Here is a 17,502-nt window from a genome sequence, read left to right as displayed (position 1 = left end):
GAAAAGTATATTTAATAGGTTACTCAATCAGAAGATTAAACACAACTACAAGCAATTGAAGCCAAGTATACATGGAATAGCCTACTTAATTATAGTTTTAAGTATCTCGATCAAAAGACTGAGTACAAGTATAGGCCAAATATACATTTCTGTCAGTATAATTTAAGTAGGCTATACTTGAGTGCAATTTTAAGTATATTTCTGAGAAGTACATAAAGTATGCATATATTTCTGAGAAGTATATAAAAAGTAGACTGAAGGTATACTTTCTTATTTTTTAGTTTAAAATAAGTATAGCTACTAATAGCACACTTGAATAAACTTATTTTTCGCAAGGGCATGAACGATTGTCTATATTACGCTATTTTTGTAATAGGTTACCAATTATAGGTTGGGGTTCTTTGAGACCATGTCCCGGGACACATCGATCGCATAATCCGTCCCTATGTATTACATGCAGTGCATTCACTCCTTCCTTTTTTAATACAAATACTGGATCGTTTTCCCAAACTTGCCAGCTTTCGTTTTCGCTTCAAACACCAGTCGATAAGGTTGAAGATTTGCAGCTCAGTTTCACACAGATCACGGTTTTCGGTAGGTACAAGATTAAAAATCAATTCTGTTCTTGTAATCCTGTAATAATGGTGTCAGCACTATTGTAGACAGTACCAGAGTATTATTATCTCGAACTAATATTTTCGAACTGCGCTGTTAATGTAGCCAAATAACAACATAACCTTCACTTCGAACATCAACAAGCATCTGACATCTGCAGTCTAAAGAATATAAAGCGATGCATAATGAGTGAAGACAGAAATCACGACGCTTCAGATTTAAATTAAATGTTGAACGTGTGTTTTTTTTTTTTTTTTTCACAGCTCTGTAGACATTATACGAAACGAAAATGAAAGTAGGCCTAAATGCGATTCACTGTTATTGATATTGACAGAAATATGAGGTATGCAATTTATCATTTTAGTGTTAATTTTAGGGCATCTGTCTGAAGTTCATAACTTTCTCTTTGGCGTTAACTAAGATGTCAATATTTCCTACATTGTCCTGTACGTATTAGCAATATCAGCAAGTTAGTCTTTGAAGCATATTCATTTGTTTACTCGTTTCCTGTTATTTTTTTTTTCTGACTGGAGAATCTCTCACTCTGATGTCATTACAGGAACAGACAGTCGAACTGATGGAGATTTACGAATATGTGAGTCATTTTAGCATTTATTTATGAATCATGTTTCCATGTTTTATGGGGACATTCAATACACATAATGATTTTTATACTGTACTGCACAAACTGTATATTCGATCCCCTAACCCTATCCATCACAGAACACTTTCTGCATTTTTAAATGATAAAAAAACAACATTCAATATGATTTAAAAAATAAAGATAAATGTGTTTATTTGAACCTGGGAAAATTATACAAACTTTACAAATTGGGGTCTAAAAGTTGGAGATTATATTGAAAAATATGATAACCTAAAATGAATGAGAAATACTGCATTTATGCATAATACAAAAGGTCAGATTTCCTTGCTACCACTGATGCTCAAAAGATGCTCCAGAAGATTCTCAAATCATGCTGAATAATGTAGCGAAAATTAACTCAAAGGGGAAATATTAATAATTATTCATAACTCATTATGATTATTAATTATGATTAATTATGAATATGCAAATCCGTTAATCAGATTAACTGGACGTAGCTACATTAAAATTAACATTACAATCAGTTAACCTGTTCGTCCAGTGAACGCTCAGTGTTGATTGTTTATTAATTCTAAGAAATGTCAATTTCCAAGTTATGGAAAAATAATATTTCTTATTGTACTGTACTACTCACGTAGTCCGGATCTATCACTTAAGAGGCAATTCATTAGCAGACGGAGTCAGAACCAAACGTGTATTGTGCACAATCTTTATTAACTAACTCACAAACACATAACTAAACTAACAAACACATAACATAACATACATAAAGGGTCACACACACACACACACACACACACGCAAGTCAGAATGAGTAATGATAGTGTTGAACCGGAAGAGATGCTGTTACTAGAGCTACATGAAATGTCAAAGGCAATCTGGAAAGGAATCATCAGTTTCTTCAGCAATAGCAACGTAAGTCTTACAAATTAATACTAACTCGCTGTTTAGTGTTAAAATGTACGATACTTGCAAGATGCCCTTAGGCTGAGGAGCATCGGCTCTGCCATCTGAGGAGAGATCTTGGGTGATTCAGTCCGAAGTTATTGCCAGTTTTTCCATGTTGGATGAGGAGCACATGGCTCGTTTGTAGGCCGAGGCCTACAGGCCTTGCAGGCCTGGCCTAGGCCGGCCGCAAGGAGATCGATTCGGTCGTTCAGAAGAAAGGAGAAAAAAAAAGGGAGTGGCACTGTTCGCTGGTTTTGAACCTCTGGTCAAAGTCACACCTCTCAGTTGTTGACCAGACCAATGAAGATGTTGTAATTCTGGGTGGCAACACCCCTCCTGTCAGGGCTTTTACAACCCAGAAAGATTAACAAGCTGAGTTCTTGAATCAGAACTATTAAATATTCTTTTAATACCGATGTGTTGCACAGGTATGGATGTACCGCATACACAAACATTTAAATCTTCCCGCTACGAACGTATAGACACTAAACATGGCATGATTGAAGTTACCGTGCAGGTCATAACATTTAACAATCATCAAACATGTAAATACAATGAGTACAATACAACATCAGTAATAATGGATACCATTTCCTGAGAAGGAATCATTTATAGCACAGTCTGTCTATAAATTAATGCCATAGAGTCTGTGTTCTGTGTGGAAAATGCAGGGAAGATGCAGATTTTCTGTGTCTCTACTCTGTTCTCCATGCGGCAACCACATTCCTCAGCGCAATAAACTTGTAACTGAAAACTTCCCGGGGGATGGGGACAGACTCCAGAGTGAGCTTAAAACTATTGGTTAACTAACCAATAATTGTGTCTGATTTGCCTCAGTCATTACAATAACATGGATCAACAATAGTGACTCCATAGTTTGCTTTGTGTTGTTATTTTAGTCACAAATGCTTGACAGCTACTGTTGTCAGGGTTAGTTCACCCAAAAATGAAATTTCTGTCATCAATTACCCTCATGTCGTTCCACACCTGTAAGACCTTCGTTCATCTTCAGAACACAAATTAAGATATTTTTGATAAAATCCGATGGCTCAGTGAGGCCTGCATTGACAGCAAGATAATTAACACTTTCAATGCCCAGAAAGCTACTAAAGACATATTTAAAACAGTTCATGTGATTACAGTGGTTCAACCTTAATGTTATGAAGCAATGAGAATACTTTTTGTGCGCCAAAAAAACTAAATAACGACTTTATTCAACAATATCTAGTGATGGGCGATTTCAAAACACTGCTTCATGAAGCTTCGAAGCTTTACAAATCTTTTGTTTCGAATCAGTGGTTCGGAACATTTATCAAACTGACAAAGCGTCTCAGGTTACGTATGTAACCATGGTTCCCTGAGAACAGGGAACGAGACTCTGCATTGAACAGAACGCATTGGGGAACCATCACGTGACCCAGGTGTCGAAAGCACTATCCAACAACTCCAATTGCTATTGGCCGGCGACAGCCTATGACGTCATACGGCGCGACCCGGATGTATAAAGGGAGCGCCTGGAGAGACAGTCACTATCTTATCGTCTTGAGGGACTGTTCTGAAGGCAGGCAACCTGAAGCATGGCAAAGGAACGCAGAGTCTCGTTCCCTGTTCTCAGGGAACCATGGTTACATACGTAACCTGAGACGTTCCCTTTCGAAAGGGAACTCCACTCTGCGTTGAACAGAACGCATTGGGGAACGATATACCCACGCCGCCATGCTGGAGGGGAGTGCCTGCCAAAAAGTATGGCTGAGGCAAAGGCCTCAAGGCAGTTCTCAAACTGCCCAGCAACTCCCCCTCGGGTCACACCAGGCTGTCAGTGACAGCATTCCCTTTGGCCAACAGCCCAAGCTGACCTTCCCACAGGCTTCTACCTTTCTCTTTTAACAAATAGAGCCTAGAGAAACACTAAGGCGTCTAGAACCCAATTTTCTTGTGAGAAAAGTGGTTCCTTTAAGGGAATGTGGCCAAGGAACCAAAGGGAACCTCGGCCAGTCACTCATGAGGGGAGCGAGGTCACCCTCATTGCCACCAGGGAGGCCGACCTGGTCTTATCAGGGAACAGACTCAGTTCAGGCCAACCCTGTCTCAATACAGAGCCTCTAAAACGCATTCTTCAGGAAGATAGTAGGTAAGAGTGACTGCAGAAAGGCAGACACCAGCTCAGACCCATGCGTAGAGACGGGCATCCTGGAGAGCAGAGCTCAGCTGAGTGCTATGAACCCTCATATCGAGTGGAGGTAATCCGCTCAACCTAGGATCTACCCAGTGCTTAATAAAGGCACTGAGGAGGCTGTGCGCTGAAAGCCCTGAAAAGGGGAGCACAAACCAGCCTGGGGCTGACCCTAAAGACGGAGCCTGATCAAGGCCAAACCATCATAATCAGCTTAGGGAGCTAAGCACTATTACAAACCCCAAAGGAAGCGCAGAGCTCACCTAACAGGTAGACTATACCCAACACAATCCGACGAGCAGTGTACTCAGTAAAAGCACCTTCTACTCTTTAAGCAAGAGGAGTACAACGTACACCAACACGTATTAAGGAAGGCCTGGAAGGCCTATAACCTCAACAAACACGTGGCATCAGCTCGTGGCAGTGTTTTAAGTCCCAAGCCTGGTAAACAACCCACAAAAGAGGGGTTGAATCTACCACTTGGGCCCTGGCCAACAAGGTGTAAAGAAATAGTTCTCAGAGAGAAATACACCTAAACAAACGCCAGTGTATCCAAAAGGTGGCCCGTAGGCTTAGCCTCCCTCAGGACACAAGGCGAAAGTCTCGTGGCCGTTTCCAGGAGCACAAGGTCCAACCTAATCTCTAGGTGGCTCTTAGCTCAACTAGAATCATCGACTCAAAGAAGCAACAATAGGTTAAACCAAACCTCAGTAAGGTTTCACTACTGACATCTCATCCTGAGCCGCACAGAAAACACAAACTGTGCCAACATGTAAACTAAAACGGAGGCCAGAAGAGGCCTACCGATTCAATGACACATGGCTTCAGCTCGTGAGTTTCCAGGGGACCAAGCTACAGGGAACCTGCTCTAACCCACTAGCTATGGGAAGCTAACTACAACCTGTGCTAGGCTACACTTTCCAAACAAAGTACCAAAAGTACCCTAAGTTCTGAGACTAAAAGGGAACCAAAACAATCAACATGGTCTAAGGGAGGCTAATTAAGCCTACCACCTCAAACAAACATGCTGCAGGGCCTGAAGCAGTGTATAAAACAGTATGTGAGCACTGATATCCATGAAACAGCCAATACAACACTATTGCTAACTAGAAAGAGGCTTAACAATCTAGCCTACAATCACCGTATATGCAATATAGCTGATAAACAGATAACTGAAAGGGAGCTGACAGATACACACTTTAAAAAGAAAGTGATCTATCCACCCTGAGTATGCAAACCAACAGGTGAAGCACTCAGTGACAACAAAAAACTCTCCTAGCTGGGGCTTAAAGGGGTCACCAAACACTTAGATAGAGGCCAGGCTTTTCTCAAAAAGGGCCTACTATACAAAAGCAGGTGTCAACCTGTGGCAGCATATTAAGCTCACATACAAATGTAGGGCAAAACGTCTAGAACTTCAAAGGAACTTTGATATGCATGCTTTAAGAAAAGGAGAAAAACGTATCCCAACCACAGATTCTCAAATCTGTTCCAAGCCTAGAGGACGGAGCTAATTGCATCGTCAACTCAAGGAAATCAAGTAGCTCGGAAGAGAACATTTTTCTCACAGCATGAAAGTTCTAGAGAGTGGGGCCTAGCAAACATATATTGCCAACACTATCTGCTCGAAGATAAGGGCCTACCACCTGAGAAAACAGCATCAGGTTTTTTAACAAAACAGTCTACAACCTAGCTGTTAAACTCATGATTGCACCTACATATTATTAGCAAGGGGATAATTTGGGCAAACAGAAACAGGCCACTCCCTCAGGAGGAGGCCAGAACTACAATACATATGGGAACTTAACTTCACATACACCATACACAACCATAGTCCTAGCCCATATCAACTGAAGTGATGAGTGCCAGCTCAAACTATACTGAAGATAGCCGAACGGCTGAACATACAGAGAAAAACTGAACAGCAGCCATTTTGTGGCTTGCTCAGTCAATCTCACACTCCAGTTCTGCCCAAAGAACCCCTAACACATTTACTGTTACACATTCAGGAAATGAAACAGGAATAAAAACAAGGTCAAATTTTAAACCAGACCCTGTCTTACCTTCCCGTGGCTTGCAGACCAAAGAATCCGTCTTCATTCCTTACCAAAGGGGAAGAACGATATCCTTGGTTCCGTAAACCACCGAACCTTTTCACTATCAAGCCAGAAGGCGGGCCTTCAGAAAGAAAATTCATCATCGGCCGGCCACTGGCTTGACTGTTCAAAGGTGTTATCCTGAACGTGCACAGTTAAAAATGTATCCCGGGAGGACAAAGAGAAGGGGCGAAGGAAATTTTAACTAAAAAATTCCCCTCGCCAAGAAAGGGGATCGATCAGCGACGTTGATCGCGCAGGCGATCGATCACCTCTCTCAGATCACCTCTCCTTCTCTTCGCATCCCGTCGCTTTTGCGACTTACTCCGTGGTGGAGGAGGCACTCGAGCGGCGACACTGGATCTCTGACCCTGCCTCTGAGCCTCGGCTCGAGGCGGGCCAGAGCCTCCCGGCTGTCTGGGCCCAGAATCGGACCTGAGCGGAATGCACTTCTTAAATGCTGCTGAGCGTGCCCTCGCTTCCCTGAACTTTCCGACTACCGCCTCAACGGAGCCGGCGAAAAGCTCAGATGGCGAGACCGGGCATCGAGGAGAGAGCCCTTTTCTCTCTCCCCGATGTCCGCCGTGTTCAACCACAGATGCCTCTCCGTGGCCACCATAGCCGCCATCGATCTACCAATCGAGGCGGCCGTCTGCTTGGTGGCCCGGAGAGCGAGATCTGTGGTGTGGCGCAGCTCAGCCACCGCTTCAGGGGACAAACCTTGCCCCTGATCCAGGTCCTTCAGCAGGTCAGCCTGGTATGCTTGTAACACCACCATAGTGTGTAAAGCAGCACCAGCCTGACCTGCAGCAGCATATGCTCTGCCGTTCAGACGAGATGTCATTCTAAGGGGTCTGGACGGCAGAACCGGAGCTGTAAGTGTCGGTGCACTGCCCGTGGCGAGATAGTTCGCGAACGTCTCGTCAATGGGAGGCATCGACACATACCCGTACTGGCCCAATCCCTCCACATCAGCGAAATTCCCCCGCTGATGCAGATGAATCCTGGCCGAATACGGGTTCTTCCATGCCTTCTTAACCTCAGAATGCAGGTCCGGAAGGAATGGAAGGCTCACTGGAATTACGGGGTTGTGATCGGAGAGAAACCGTTCGTCCAGCCTGCCGCGAGCGGGCTCTCTCCTCACGCGCTCCATGGCAGCTGCAGCCTGCCGGCGGCGCGCTCCACAACCTCCAGTAATTGGACATATGCTGGACAGGGGGGCTTGGACAAAACAGAAGCGACCCCAGTCCCTTCTTCCTCTTCCATAGCCACCTCCTGCTCTCGGGGGCTTTCAGCCAGAAGAGCACTCGCTCCTGGATCCGATGATGTCAAAGAAAGGACATCATCGTCATCCAGGAGCTCATCCCCGCCAGCCGCCGCCTGAGGTTGAGAGACCGTAACACCTCACTCAAACTTGGCGGCGAGCTCCACCTGTGAGCCCCATGAATGCAGCCGCCGCTCGGCCTCAGCGCGAGCGGGACCAGATCCACCGGGCACAGGTGTTGACGTCTCTCCCCTCGAGAAGAGAGCCAGGCGGGAACAGAGCGTTTTCATAGGAAAACGTTCACAATTCTCACAGCCAGCGTCCTCAAACGCTGCCCGTGCATGCTCCTCTCCCAAACAGATAACACATAGGGTGTGAGGATCCTCCGGAGTCAAAAACCTCGGGCAAGGATCCGCACACTTCCTAAAACGTTTCACTTTGTCCTCAGACATAGCTAGACAGGAAATACTCACTTGGAGAAAACGACAGTGCAACGACACAAACAGTCCCGAAAGACGAAAAAGATAGTGACTGTCTCTCCAGGCGCTCCCTTTATACATCCGGGTCGCGCCGTATGACGTCATAGGCTGTCGCCGGCCAATAGCAATTGGAGTTGTTGGATAGTGCTTTCGACACCTGGGTCACGTGACGGTTCCCCAATGCGTTCTGTTCAACGCAGAGTGGAGTTCCCTTTCGAAAGGGAATCATGTGATTTGTGGTACTTTGATGTCATACGCTGATCAATCTGTGTAGCGCCGATGCATCTGAAATCACGTGACTTTGGCAGTTTGATACACGCTTGAACCACTGATTCGAAACAAAAGATCGGTAAATCTTCGAAGATTCATGAAGCAGTGTTTTGAAATTGCCCATTACTAGATATTGTTGAATTGTGGAATTGTCATTATTTTGTTTTAAAAAGTATTCTCGTCGCTTCATGATATTAAGGTTGAACCACTGTAGTCACATGAACTGTTGTAAATATGTCTTTAGTACCTTTCTGGACGTTTGAAACTGTTAATTATCTTGCTGTCAATGCAGGCCTCACTGAGCCATAAAATTTTAATCAAAAATATCTTAATTTGTGTTCTCAAGATGAACGAAGGTCTTATGGGTGTGGAACGACATGAGGGGGAGTAATAAATGACTTAATAAATGAATTAACCCTTTAAGACAACATTAAGCACGTCTTTCTTTGTAGATAAAGTATAATACACTAAAATAGAATTATGTTACACTGATAGAAACACTAAACATAATTGATTTCTCCTGACATCTCTACTACAATATAGTGTTTAAAGTGTTAAACTAACAGTTGAAGTTTTTTCTCTTTTATAAAATGTTATTGCTGTCTTTTTATGATTAAAGACAAACCCTGCAGTGTAAAGACGCCCTTTGACTGATGAACACATGACTCTAGATAAATGTCATAAAATAGGTCATTTCACTAAAGCAACAAGCTACAGTGATCATACACGCAGAACAATTAACAAATAATCCTGTGGCTTTATTATTTTTTTCTGGAGCTGTGGAAAATGTACAACAGAAGGGATTTGCAAGCTTATAAAGTTATTACATCAACATTTCAATTACACAATCAGATCATGTAAACATTTTTTCCACCACAAACAAGCTGTCAGGTGTCTGTCCTGTTTATTTTGGTACTCATGTTGAAGAAACTCCTTTATAGATGGTCAAGTACTCCAGCTAAACAAAAAGCTGTTCTTGATTCACAAGATATCATTTTAGCAGGGTGAATTTAACAAAAAATGTCTTATCCAGATATATGGAGTTGAAATATATAAAGGATTGTATGATTTTAAATGGATTACTGAAATAATTTTTTAAACAGTGTTTTAAGATGGTGTCTTTTTCTGAATGTTAGGACTTATATACAGCAGGAGCTGAAGGTCAAGACTCTAGACCAACTCTGGATGACATGATGCATCCAAACTTCACAACGGATCGAACACTCAGATCAGACCTACAGTCAGAAGAGGTATTGACTAAAGAGTAAAACTGAGTGCCATTAACCAACCAGAATAATTCTATATGAATATATGATTAAATGCCAAAGCATAATGTATCAAATAAAAAGTAATTGTTTTATTAGAATATATGTAACCACCTGCTTATCATAAAACCTTTTTACTGATAAATATTATTTTTCAAAAAATATTTTTCACAGTTTTGCTAATAACACCAGTTTGGAGTTCTTATAACTCAGCCGGTCATTCTCTCTTTCAGTTTTTAAGAGCTGATGATGAACAATCATGACTGATTTTTCTTTATTATTGCAGCCATTTGTCAAATTACAAATACAAATTAAATAAACAAATAAACTACTTTAATAATACAAACAATATAAAATATGAAAACATTCAGTACTAATGCTCAGGTGTAGTTTATGGTCAGCACTTGCTGCTCTTCTACATAAAATAGTTTTTTGTAAACATTACTCAGGTCAGTACTGAGTTGTGTGTTTTATTCAGAATCTGCATTTATACCTATTTCCCCATCAACAGGATATCTATACAGCTGGAGATGAAAGTCCACAACCTTCAGCACCACTGGATATCGCCAAATTTATAATCAAAGTGGACTGGAGCGAACCATTTCCAGACAGATGGAAAGCAACATTACAGAAAGCCCTTCAGAGCTGTTTGCTCAGACTGGAAGGAAAACCATCTGTCCACCGCCTTAAACTCATGGATGATCAGTCCTGTGCAGAGGTGCAGATAACTCCATCAACAGGTGATATGATGATAATTCACTTTAATACCTTTTTCAGCTTAAATAGTTTCTGAATGAACCAGCATTTTTTTGCCATAATAATGTACTCTTTTTTTTCTGCAGCTCTAGAAGTGTTAAAAAAGCACACACCCATATCTTTGAAGTTTAAAGATAAGGAAGGTCAATTTAAGGAAGTGGCTGCACGGATTTGTCTGGATGAAGCACTTTCTGTGACTGTTCCAGGAAAGTCCATGCTGAAGGAGAACAGAGCTCCGTCAACAAAGGTATCGTGTTTACTTTGTGTACAATCATCTCATCAGTTATTGATGTCGTTTTTGAGATTTTCATTACTGAGCGAAGAAATATGCATAACATGTATTTAAAAAACAACAACAACAACAACTATTTCTGTTCAGACTCTTAGTAAAGTAGTAGTAGGAATAATACTGATATATGAGAGTCAAGCATAAGTGTAATACAGCTTTGAATTGTTGTTGTTTTTCCTGTTTAATTTGTTTTTTCGGAGCAAAAATTAAATATACACTTTTACCATGATTTACAGAAGACATTCATTAAAATGTAATTCAGTGTAACAGTCTTCTCAGGGATATTTACAACAAAAAATCTATGTATGCCATATTAAAGACAAATAACTTTTACCCCAAATGCTAATGACTTGTAATTTTACATTTTTAATTTCTTTGACCCATGATTATAATTAAATGACACTATAATTTGTAGCAATAATTTGGTATTATAATAATTCAAGTATTGCCATTTCACTGTGTGTATCAAACTCTTAAATCAAATCTCATCATATGTTTTTAGGTGATCGGCTCTGTGCATAATGTTGAGGATGTTGCTGCATCTAATAGAGCTCCAAATAAAGCTGAGACCACTAACACTGATGAAATGACCCCTGAGACTCCAGCTGGATTCACTCTTCCTCTCTATCAGTTCTGGTACATGCATCACACTTACAGAAAGGAGTTAGAACAATTTGAGAAACAGCATGGAGTCTCTATTTGTGCAGAAGTGTCCGTCTCAATCAAACATATCCAGAGATCAAGCCCTGATTCTGTGTCTAAAACCACTGCAGACTTTCAGACTCTAGTTCAGAGATGTACGGGTAGTTTTAGTGATGCTGCCATTAATCACAATGACATGGATTCAGATATTGTGAAGCAGGCCCTTCGTCACATCCAGTCCGAGGAGTCAAAGATGATGTTCACCATGTCTGCCAGTAACTGCCTGTTCTTTGGACCGAAGAAATTTACAGATGCAATTAAAAGAGAGGTAGAAGTAACAAGACTGGAAAGCCAATTCAATAACTCTAGACCAACTCAGAATGACACGAAGCATCAAAACTTCACAATGGATCGGCTATACTTACAGCCAGAAGAGGTACTGACCTTGTCTAAAGAGCAAGCTTGAGTCATATATCTTCTGATGGACATTATCCTGTTAGAATATCAATATTATGAATAACTTTCTAAGTATGTATGATTAAATTTCCAAATGCATAATTTACCAATGCACCAAATGAAAATTGTTTTGTTAGAATGTATGTGTGTGTGTGTGTGTATATATATATATATATATATATATAGTTAAATTAAAATATTATTTTTGAATAGTCTTTATATCTGGTATCTGGTGTTAAATACCAGTTTATGGTTCAGATTATAACTCAGCAGGTGTTTTAATTTACATGGCAGAAACTTAGATGTTTTAATTCTTTTATTTTATTATTGCAGTCATTTGTGAAATCACAATTATTGAATAAACTGCTCTAACATTATAAAGAATATAACATATAAAAACATAATGCTGTGGTGTAGTTCATGGTCTGCAATTGCTACCTTTCCTGCACAAAAAAAAAAAAAATTATAAACATTACTCCGGTATGAGTATAGTTTTTTCAAATGGTAATTCAGAAATGTGAACTATTTTTTCTTTAACAGGTCATCGGTGCAGCCGGTGTTGAAAGTCCACAACCTTCAGCACTACTGGATACTGCTAAATTCATAATCAAAGTGGACAGGAGAGAACCGTTTCCAGACAGATGGAGAGCAACATTACAGAAAGCCCTTCAGGTCTGGTTGTCCAAAATGGAAGGAAAAGCATCTGTCCACAGTCTTGAACTCATGCATGATCAGTCCTGTGCAGAGGTGGAGATAACACCATCAACAGGTGATATGATGATTTATGATAATTCACTTTTAACACCTCAGCTTAAATCTTATCATAGATGTTAGTATGTGAAATAGCTTAAATACATATTGTATTTTGCCATATAAATACACAAGGGCAAGTACCAGTGTTGTAGCAGTGTCTAACAAACATTGCAATACGAGGTAACGTAAGTGAACTGTTACAAATGACATCAGCTGTCAATCAAGTATAATCCAGTCAGTTTCTAAGTGTCAGCAGTATCTACAACTCTCACAAATACACACACATATACAACACAAAATAGCTTATATTTATGGAATTTCTGGATGAGTTTGATCTTTGGAAAGAAAGAAAGAAAAACTTATTGTTGGGTATTGATTGTGAATATGATCAAAAATTCTGGTGATGAATCATTTATTAAACAATTGTAGCCAATCAAGTCACTGCTCTGAGAAGCTTTGTGCCATCCGCCATTTTGTCTGTCAAACTTTAAAGACAGTCAAGCTTTAGCGAACTGTTGGACACATACTAACCTCCTTTTTTCACAATTCCTTTAACAATGGTAAACAGGTGTTGTTATGACACTAGTGATTTGAACAGGTATCCAGAGAGGCTAGTTAATGGAGTTCAGCTAGTAACATTGAAAAATGCAAGCATTATGTCAGACGTGTCGTTCTCAACATCTGACCTTTGTTAATTGAATGTTTACTTCATTAAATAAAAAGACTGTATGAATAAAGTGTGGGCAGTTTTCCTTCATATCTAGTTTAGCTGATAAACATTGACAGAGCATCTGCCGTTGACACTCCCAACATTCTCCAACACTGACAATTACATTTGTTTTTCATTTAAATTTATGTGGTAAATTATAAGTGTTATGTCTTTTTGTTTTAAGACTCTAAATTAAATGTGCTCTTATTCTTCTTATTTTCTGCAGCTCTAGAAGTGTTAAAAAAGCACACACCCATATCTTTGAGGTTTAAAGATAAGCAAGTGACGGCACGGATTTGTCCTTATGAAGCACGTTCTGTGACTGTTCCACGAAAGTCCATGCTGAAGAAGAACAGAGCTCCATCAACAAAGGTATCATGTTTACTTTGTGTACAGTCATCTCATTAGTAATCCGTTTTTTTTGTGGTTTTCATTGCTTAGAGAACAAAGCTTATGTATGACCAGAGAAAACTGCTTCACAATAAACACTAGTAGCAATAAGCAATTATTATAATAATTCTTTTTTTTTTTCCCATTTTACTGTATTAAATCCTTAAATTAAATCCCATTATGTTTTTTTTAGGTGATCGGCTTTGTGTCTGTGACTGCAGCATCAGAAGACCCAAATAATGTTGAGGATGTTGCTGCATCTAATAGAGCTCCAAATGAAGCTGAGGCCACTAACACTGCTGGACTTACACATGAGACACCAGCTGTATTCCCTCTCCCTCTCTCTCTGTCCTGGTACATGCAACACACTTATGGAAAGGAGCTGAAGCAAATTGAGAAACAGTATGGAGTCAAAATTTATGCAGAAGTGTCCATCTCAATCAATCCCACTGAGATCTCAAGGTCTGATTCTGTGTCTAAAGCCTCTGATGCCTTTCAGACTCTTGTTCAGAGATGTACGGATAGTTTTAGTGATGCTGCCATTGATCATAATCACATGGATTCAGATAGTGTGAAGCAGGTCCTTCGTCACATCCAGTCAGAGGAGACAAGGATGATGTTCACCATGTCTGCCAATAACTGCCTGTTCTTTGGACCGAAGAAATTTACAGATTTAATTAAAAGAGGAGTAGAAAAAACAAGACTGCAAAGCCAATTCACTGACAAATCAAGTCAAGTGAATGTAGACAACAACTTTTCTCCACAAATCAGGGCTTCATTGGACATGGACATAAAGGATCTTCCAACTCAACTTGAGATGGACAAGGTTTATTGGGATCTGATGAAACTTTCCTATGAGAATCAATTATCACAGCTTGAAACAAAGTATGGAGTGACATTTAATGCAGAAAAACAGCAGAAAAATGTAACCATTAAAGTTCAAGCTCGATCCAATGGAGTTCAACGTATTAATCTTGAAAGTCATGCCATCAGAGCTTTAACACATCTCTACCAGAAACTCGCATCAGCCGCTGTCACCTGTGAACTCAAAAACCCTAAAGATGCAGCTGTTGTGGCATCAGCAGTAGAGAAACTTCAGCAGGAGCATCATTGTGTTGTTGCAGCAGATGTATTGAGTCGCTGGAGACTCGTTGGACTGCCAGAGCACCTCGGTCCTGCCATTGCTGAAATTGAGAAGATTCTCAAGATGAGTGTGTTTGATGACAAGATGAAGAAATCGATCGGTTACTCAGGGGACATTCCTCACGCAAGAGGAATCAAATGGAATCAGGTGAAATAAAAGATCTCAGGAGGTGAAAAATGAACAACAAAGAAAATCTCAGATCATTTTAGATATGTGCTAAACTTTTAGTCATTGAGTTATTAGTATGATCTATGACTTCTGATCGTTGATTTACATATTTCTGTGAACTGTGTGTTCATTCTTGATTTGAGTTTAGAACAGAGATCTCCACTGTGCCTCATCAAGAATAGATGATATTCCTGTAATGTTAAAAGGCTGAAAAAAACTATGTGATTAATGCAGCACAAATAATCAAGTTATACAGGGTTTTTAAAAAAAATATTTTCTACTCTTCGTTCTTCATGCTCATCGTCGGAAGACACTTAGTTTATGGAAAGGTAACAAAAGTGTTGCATTTATTCTGTTATTCTGTCAACCATTTTTAGCTTTAAAAAATTACAATAAATGTCAAAAATGGAAATGTTCTTGTAACCAAAGGGTTTTTGATGTAATAAATCAATCTGTTAGAGCTTATTTATCTCGGCCATAATTTCCACTCATCTTTAGCACATGCATTGGTTAAATTTATGTACATGTACGTGCCATCGCTGAATTAAGTGTCATTAAAGTCAAGTCACCTTTATTTATATAGCGCTTTTACAATGCAGATTGTGTCAAAGCAGCTTTACAGTGATAACTGGTAAATAATTTTGGCTCCACAGCAGCTCTTAACTCCCTCGGGTCGGCGGTCACGCCGGCGTGATCACCGCGTTTTTTTTCTAACCAGTGTGAAAGAGACTCAAAATACTCAGTCAATGTTGCACATACAATTAAGAGTTATACACCATTTTAATCTGTGGAATATCTTCTTTTATTTGTGTACACTCAGAGTAACAACAAAATGTTGTGCTTTTTGTAAAATAAAGAAAACTAACATGATGCGTGATCTCTCGTCGCCCTCTGAATGAACTCCAATCTGATAGTTCTCAGAAAATGAACTGTAACTTATGAATACTAATCACAAAAAAATTAGACTTATGTCTAAAAAAACGTTGAAATGTCAGGTTTTAAATCATGTAAGTCAAATCGAAAACAAATATTCAGTGTTTATGTAATCTGTATGAAAAGAGAGCCATGTCAGAAGTCCGTGATTCAGCTCATTATCCGCTAATGCGGCCACGCCCACGGAGCCAGTGCTATTCAGACGCAAATTCAGTCAATACATGCATACATCGTCTCAATCGTGTATTTATTGTCTTGAAAAGTGTTTTGAATAGCCATAGTTAGCGATCTCTGGCCTCTGTTAGTTTGGTTAGTTCCTGGATTGCCTATTCTTCTTTAGCATTGGCATTTGTGGACAAAAGGGGCAGAGCGCCCTCCGGCTGCAAGTATGAATTGAAAACACAGTATCCAGCGCTCATAGTAATGACAATAAATCCTGAATAAATATTACTCCTCTGTATAGAAAATTGACATAAACATATGAGAATCCATCAATATTTCTCCAAATGTGCATGCTTTTAAGCTAAAAGCCTATATGAAATGCCATAGAGGTAACATAACTGTTCAGACACTTTGCATCACAGAAATACATTATATTTTAAAGAATATAATAGAATACCATTATTTTAAATTGTAATAATATTTCACAGTATTGCTGTTTTTTCTGTATATTTGATTTACAACATGATGAGATTTGAGACATGATCAACAGAGGGTTTTTTCACAGCCTACCTGTCTGAAAGAGCTCATTATTTATGCAGGTCATTAGAGCTCTTTATGCAATTCTTTTGTCTTCTCAGGTGAGAATCATCCATTATTCATGATTATTCACGCCTCCACGCATACTGTGATTCTTGACCAAAGATGTTTTAGAAAATTTAAATCTCTCTATTGTTTTATATGAACAAGCAGGCAGCATAATTTTTACCTCATTTTGAAGCAAAAACTCTAGTCTACAACCTCAAATACCCAGAAGTCTTGTGAACAAAGATTTAATATATATTTTTTGGCTTTATTTCAGTGACTTAAGTTTTTTGTTTTTTCAATAACCACGCATAAATGTTATTCCTTCAAAAATACAAACATGTACATACATGTTCCTCACATATTATTGTAGCCTAGTTTGTGCTGAATACAGTGTAATGACACTTTTTCCATTAATATGTTTATGAACAACTGAAAAAAGCACAAATGTCAGGGCATGTCAAAACTTCTCCAGGGCCCCAAAAATCCTCAGACCCCTGAGGGTTAAAGAAAATGGTGTCAATGCAGGCAGATCAAAACACTGTTGAATATCAGATGTTAAAGAGTTCACTGTCAAGGCTCAGTTGGAAGAAGGTATCATAATCCTCAGTCACCAGTCCAGTCACCTCAGCACAATCTCCAGTCATCAGTCAAGTCACTTCAGCATCACCAGTCACCTCCACACTACATTTTCCATAATCCCTCCCGGCTCACACCTGCACACGTCACAATCATCATTCTCCCTCATCAGCTCCACTCCATTTAAGCAGTCAAACCCCAGTTCAGTCTGTCTGGTTTTGTCGT

General features: G+C 39.8%; 1 protein-coding gene across 3 annotated transcripts; it reads left to right on the top strand.

Moving 5' to 3' along the window:
- The first annotated feature begins 399 nt into the window (after window positions 1-399).
- LOC125269547 lies at window positions 400-15,486 on the top strand. Of its 3 annotated transcripts, XM_048192440.1 has the most exons (10): window positions 400-594; window positions 879-958; window positions 1,175-1,210; window positions 9,586-9,699; window positions 10,226-10,454; window positions 10,557-10,717; window positions 11,262-11,837; window positions 12,398-12,626; window positions 13,546-13,691; window positions 13,903-15,486. In XM_048192440.1, the coding sequence occupies exons 3-10, from the start codon at window positions 1,193-1,195 to the stop codon at window positions 15,007-15,009; spliced, it is 2,580 nt and encodes an 859-aa protein (XP_048048397.1). In that variant the 5' UTR covers window positions 400-594; window positions 879-958; window positions 1,175-1,192; the 3' UTR covers window positions 15,010-15,486. The 3 variants fall into 3 exon arrangements, with proteins under 3 accessions (XP_048048397.1, XP_048048396.1, XP_048048395.1); XM_048192439.1 differs by lacking the exon at window positions 879-958; XM_048192438.1 differs by lacking the exon at window positions 879-958 and having other exon boundaries at window positions 1,149-1,210.
- Window positions 15,487-17,502: the final 2,016 nt, after the last annotated feature.

Source organism: Megalobrama amblycephala, linkage group LG6 (genome assembly GCF_018812025.1).
Source record: "Megalobrama amblycephala isolate DHTTF-2021 linkage group LG6, ASM1881202v1, whole genome shotgun sequence".
Classification (NCBI taxonomy): domain Eukaryota; kingdom Metazoa; phylum Chordata; class Actinopteri; order Cypriniformes; family Xenocyprididae; genus Megalobrama; species Megalobrama amblycephala.
The sequence above is the reverse complement of the archived record's forward strand: the minus strand, read 5'-3'. Positions and strand labels throughout refer to the sequence as shown.

Excerpts from the sequence above, each read along its gene's own strand:
- LOC125269547 (XM_048192438.1), top strand. The coding sequence starts at position 1,163 with ATGTCATTACAGGAACAGACAGTCGAACTGATGGAGATTTACGAATAT. Across the intron at positions 9,700-10,225 it reads CAGACCTACAGTCAGAAGAG|GATATCTATACAGCTGGAGA; the intron begins GTATTGACTAAA and ends CCCCATCAACAG. Across the intron at positions 13,692-13,902 it reads ACAGAGCTCCATCAACAAAG|GTGATCGGCTTTGTGTCTGT; the intron begins GTATCATGTTTA and ends TGTTTTTTTTAG.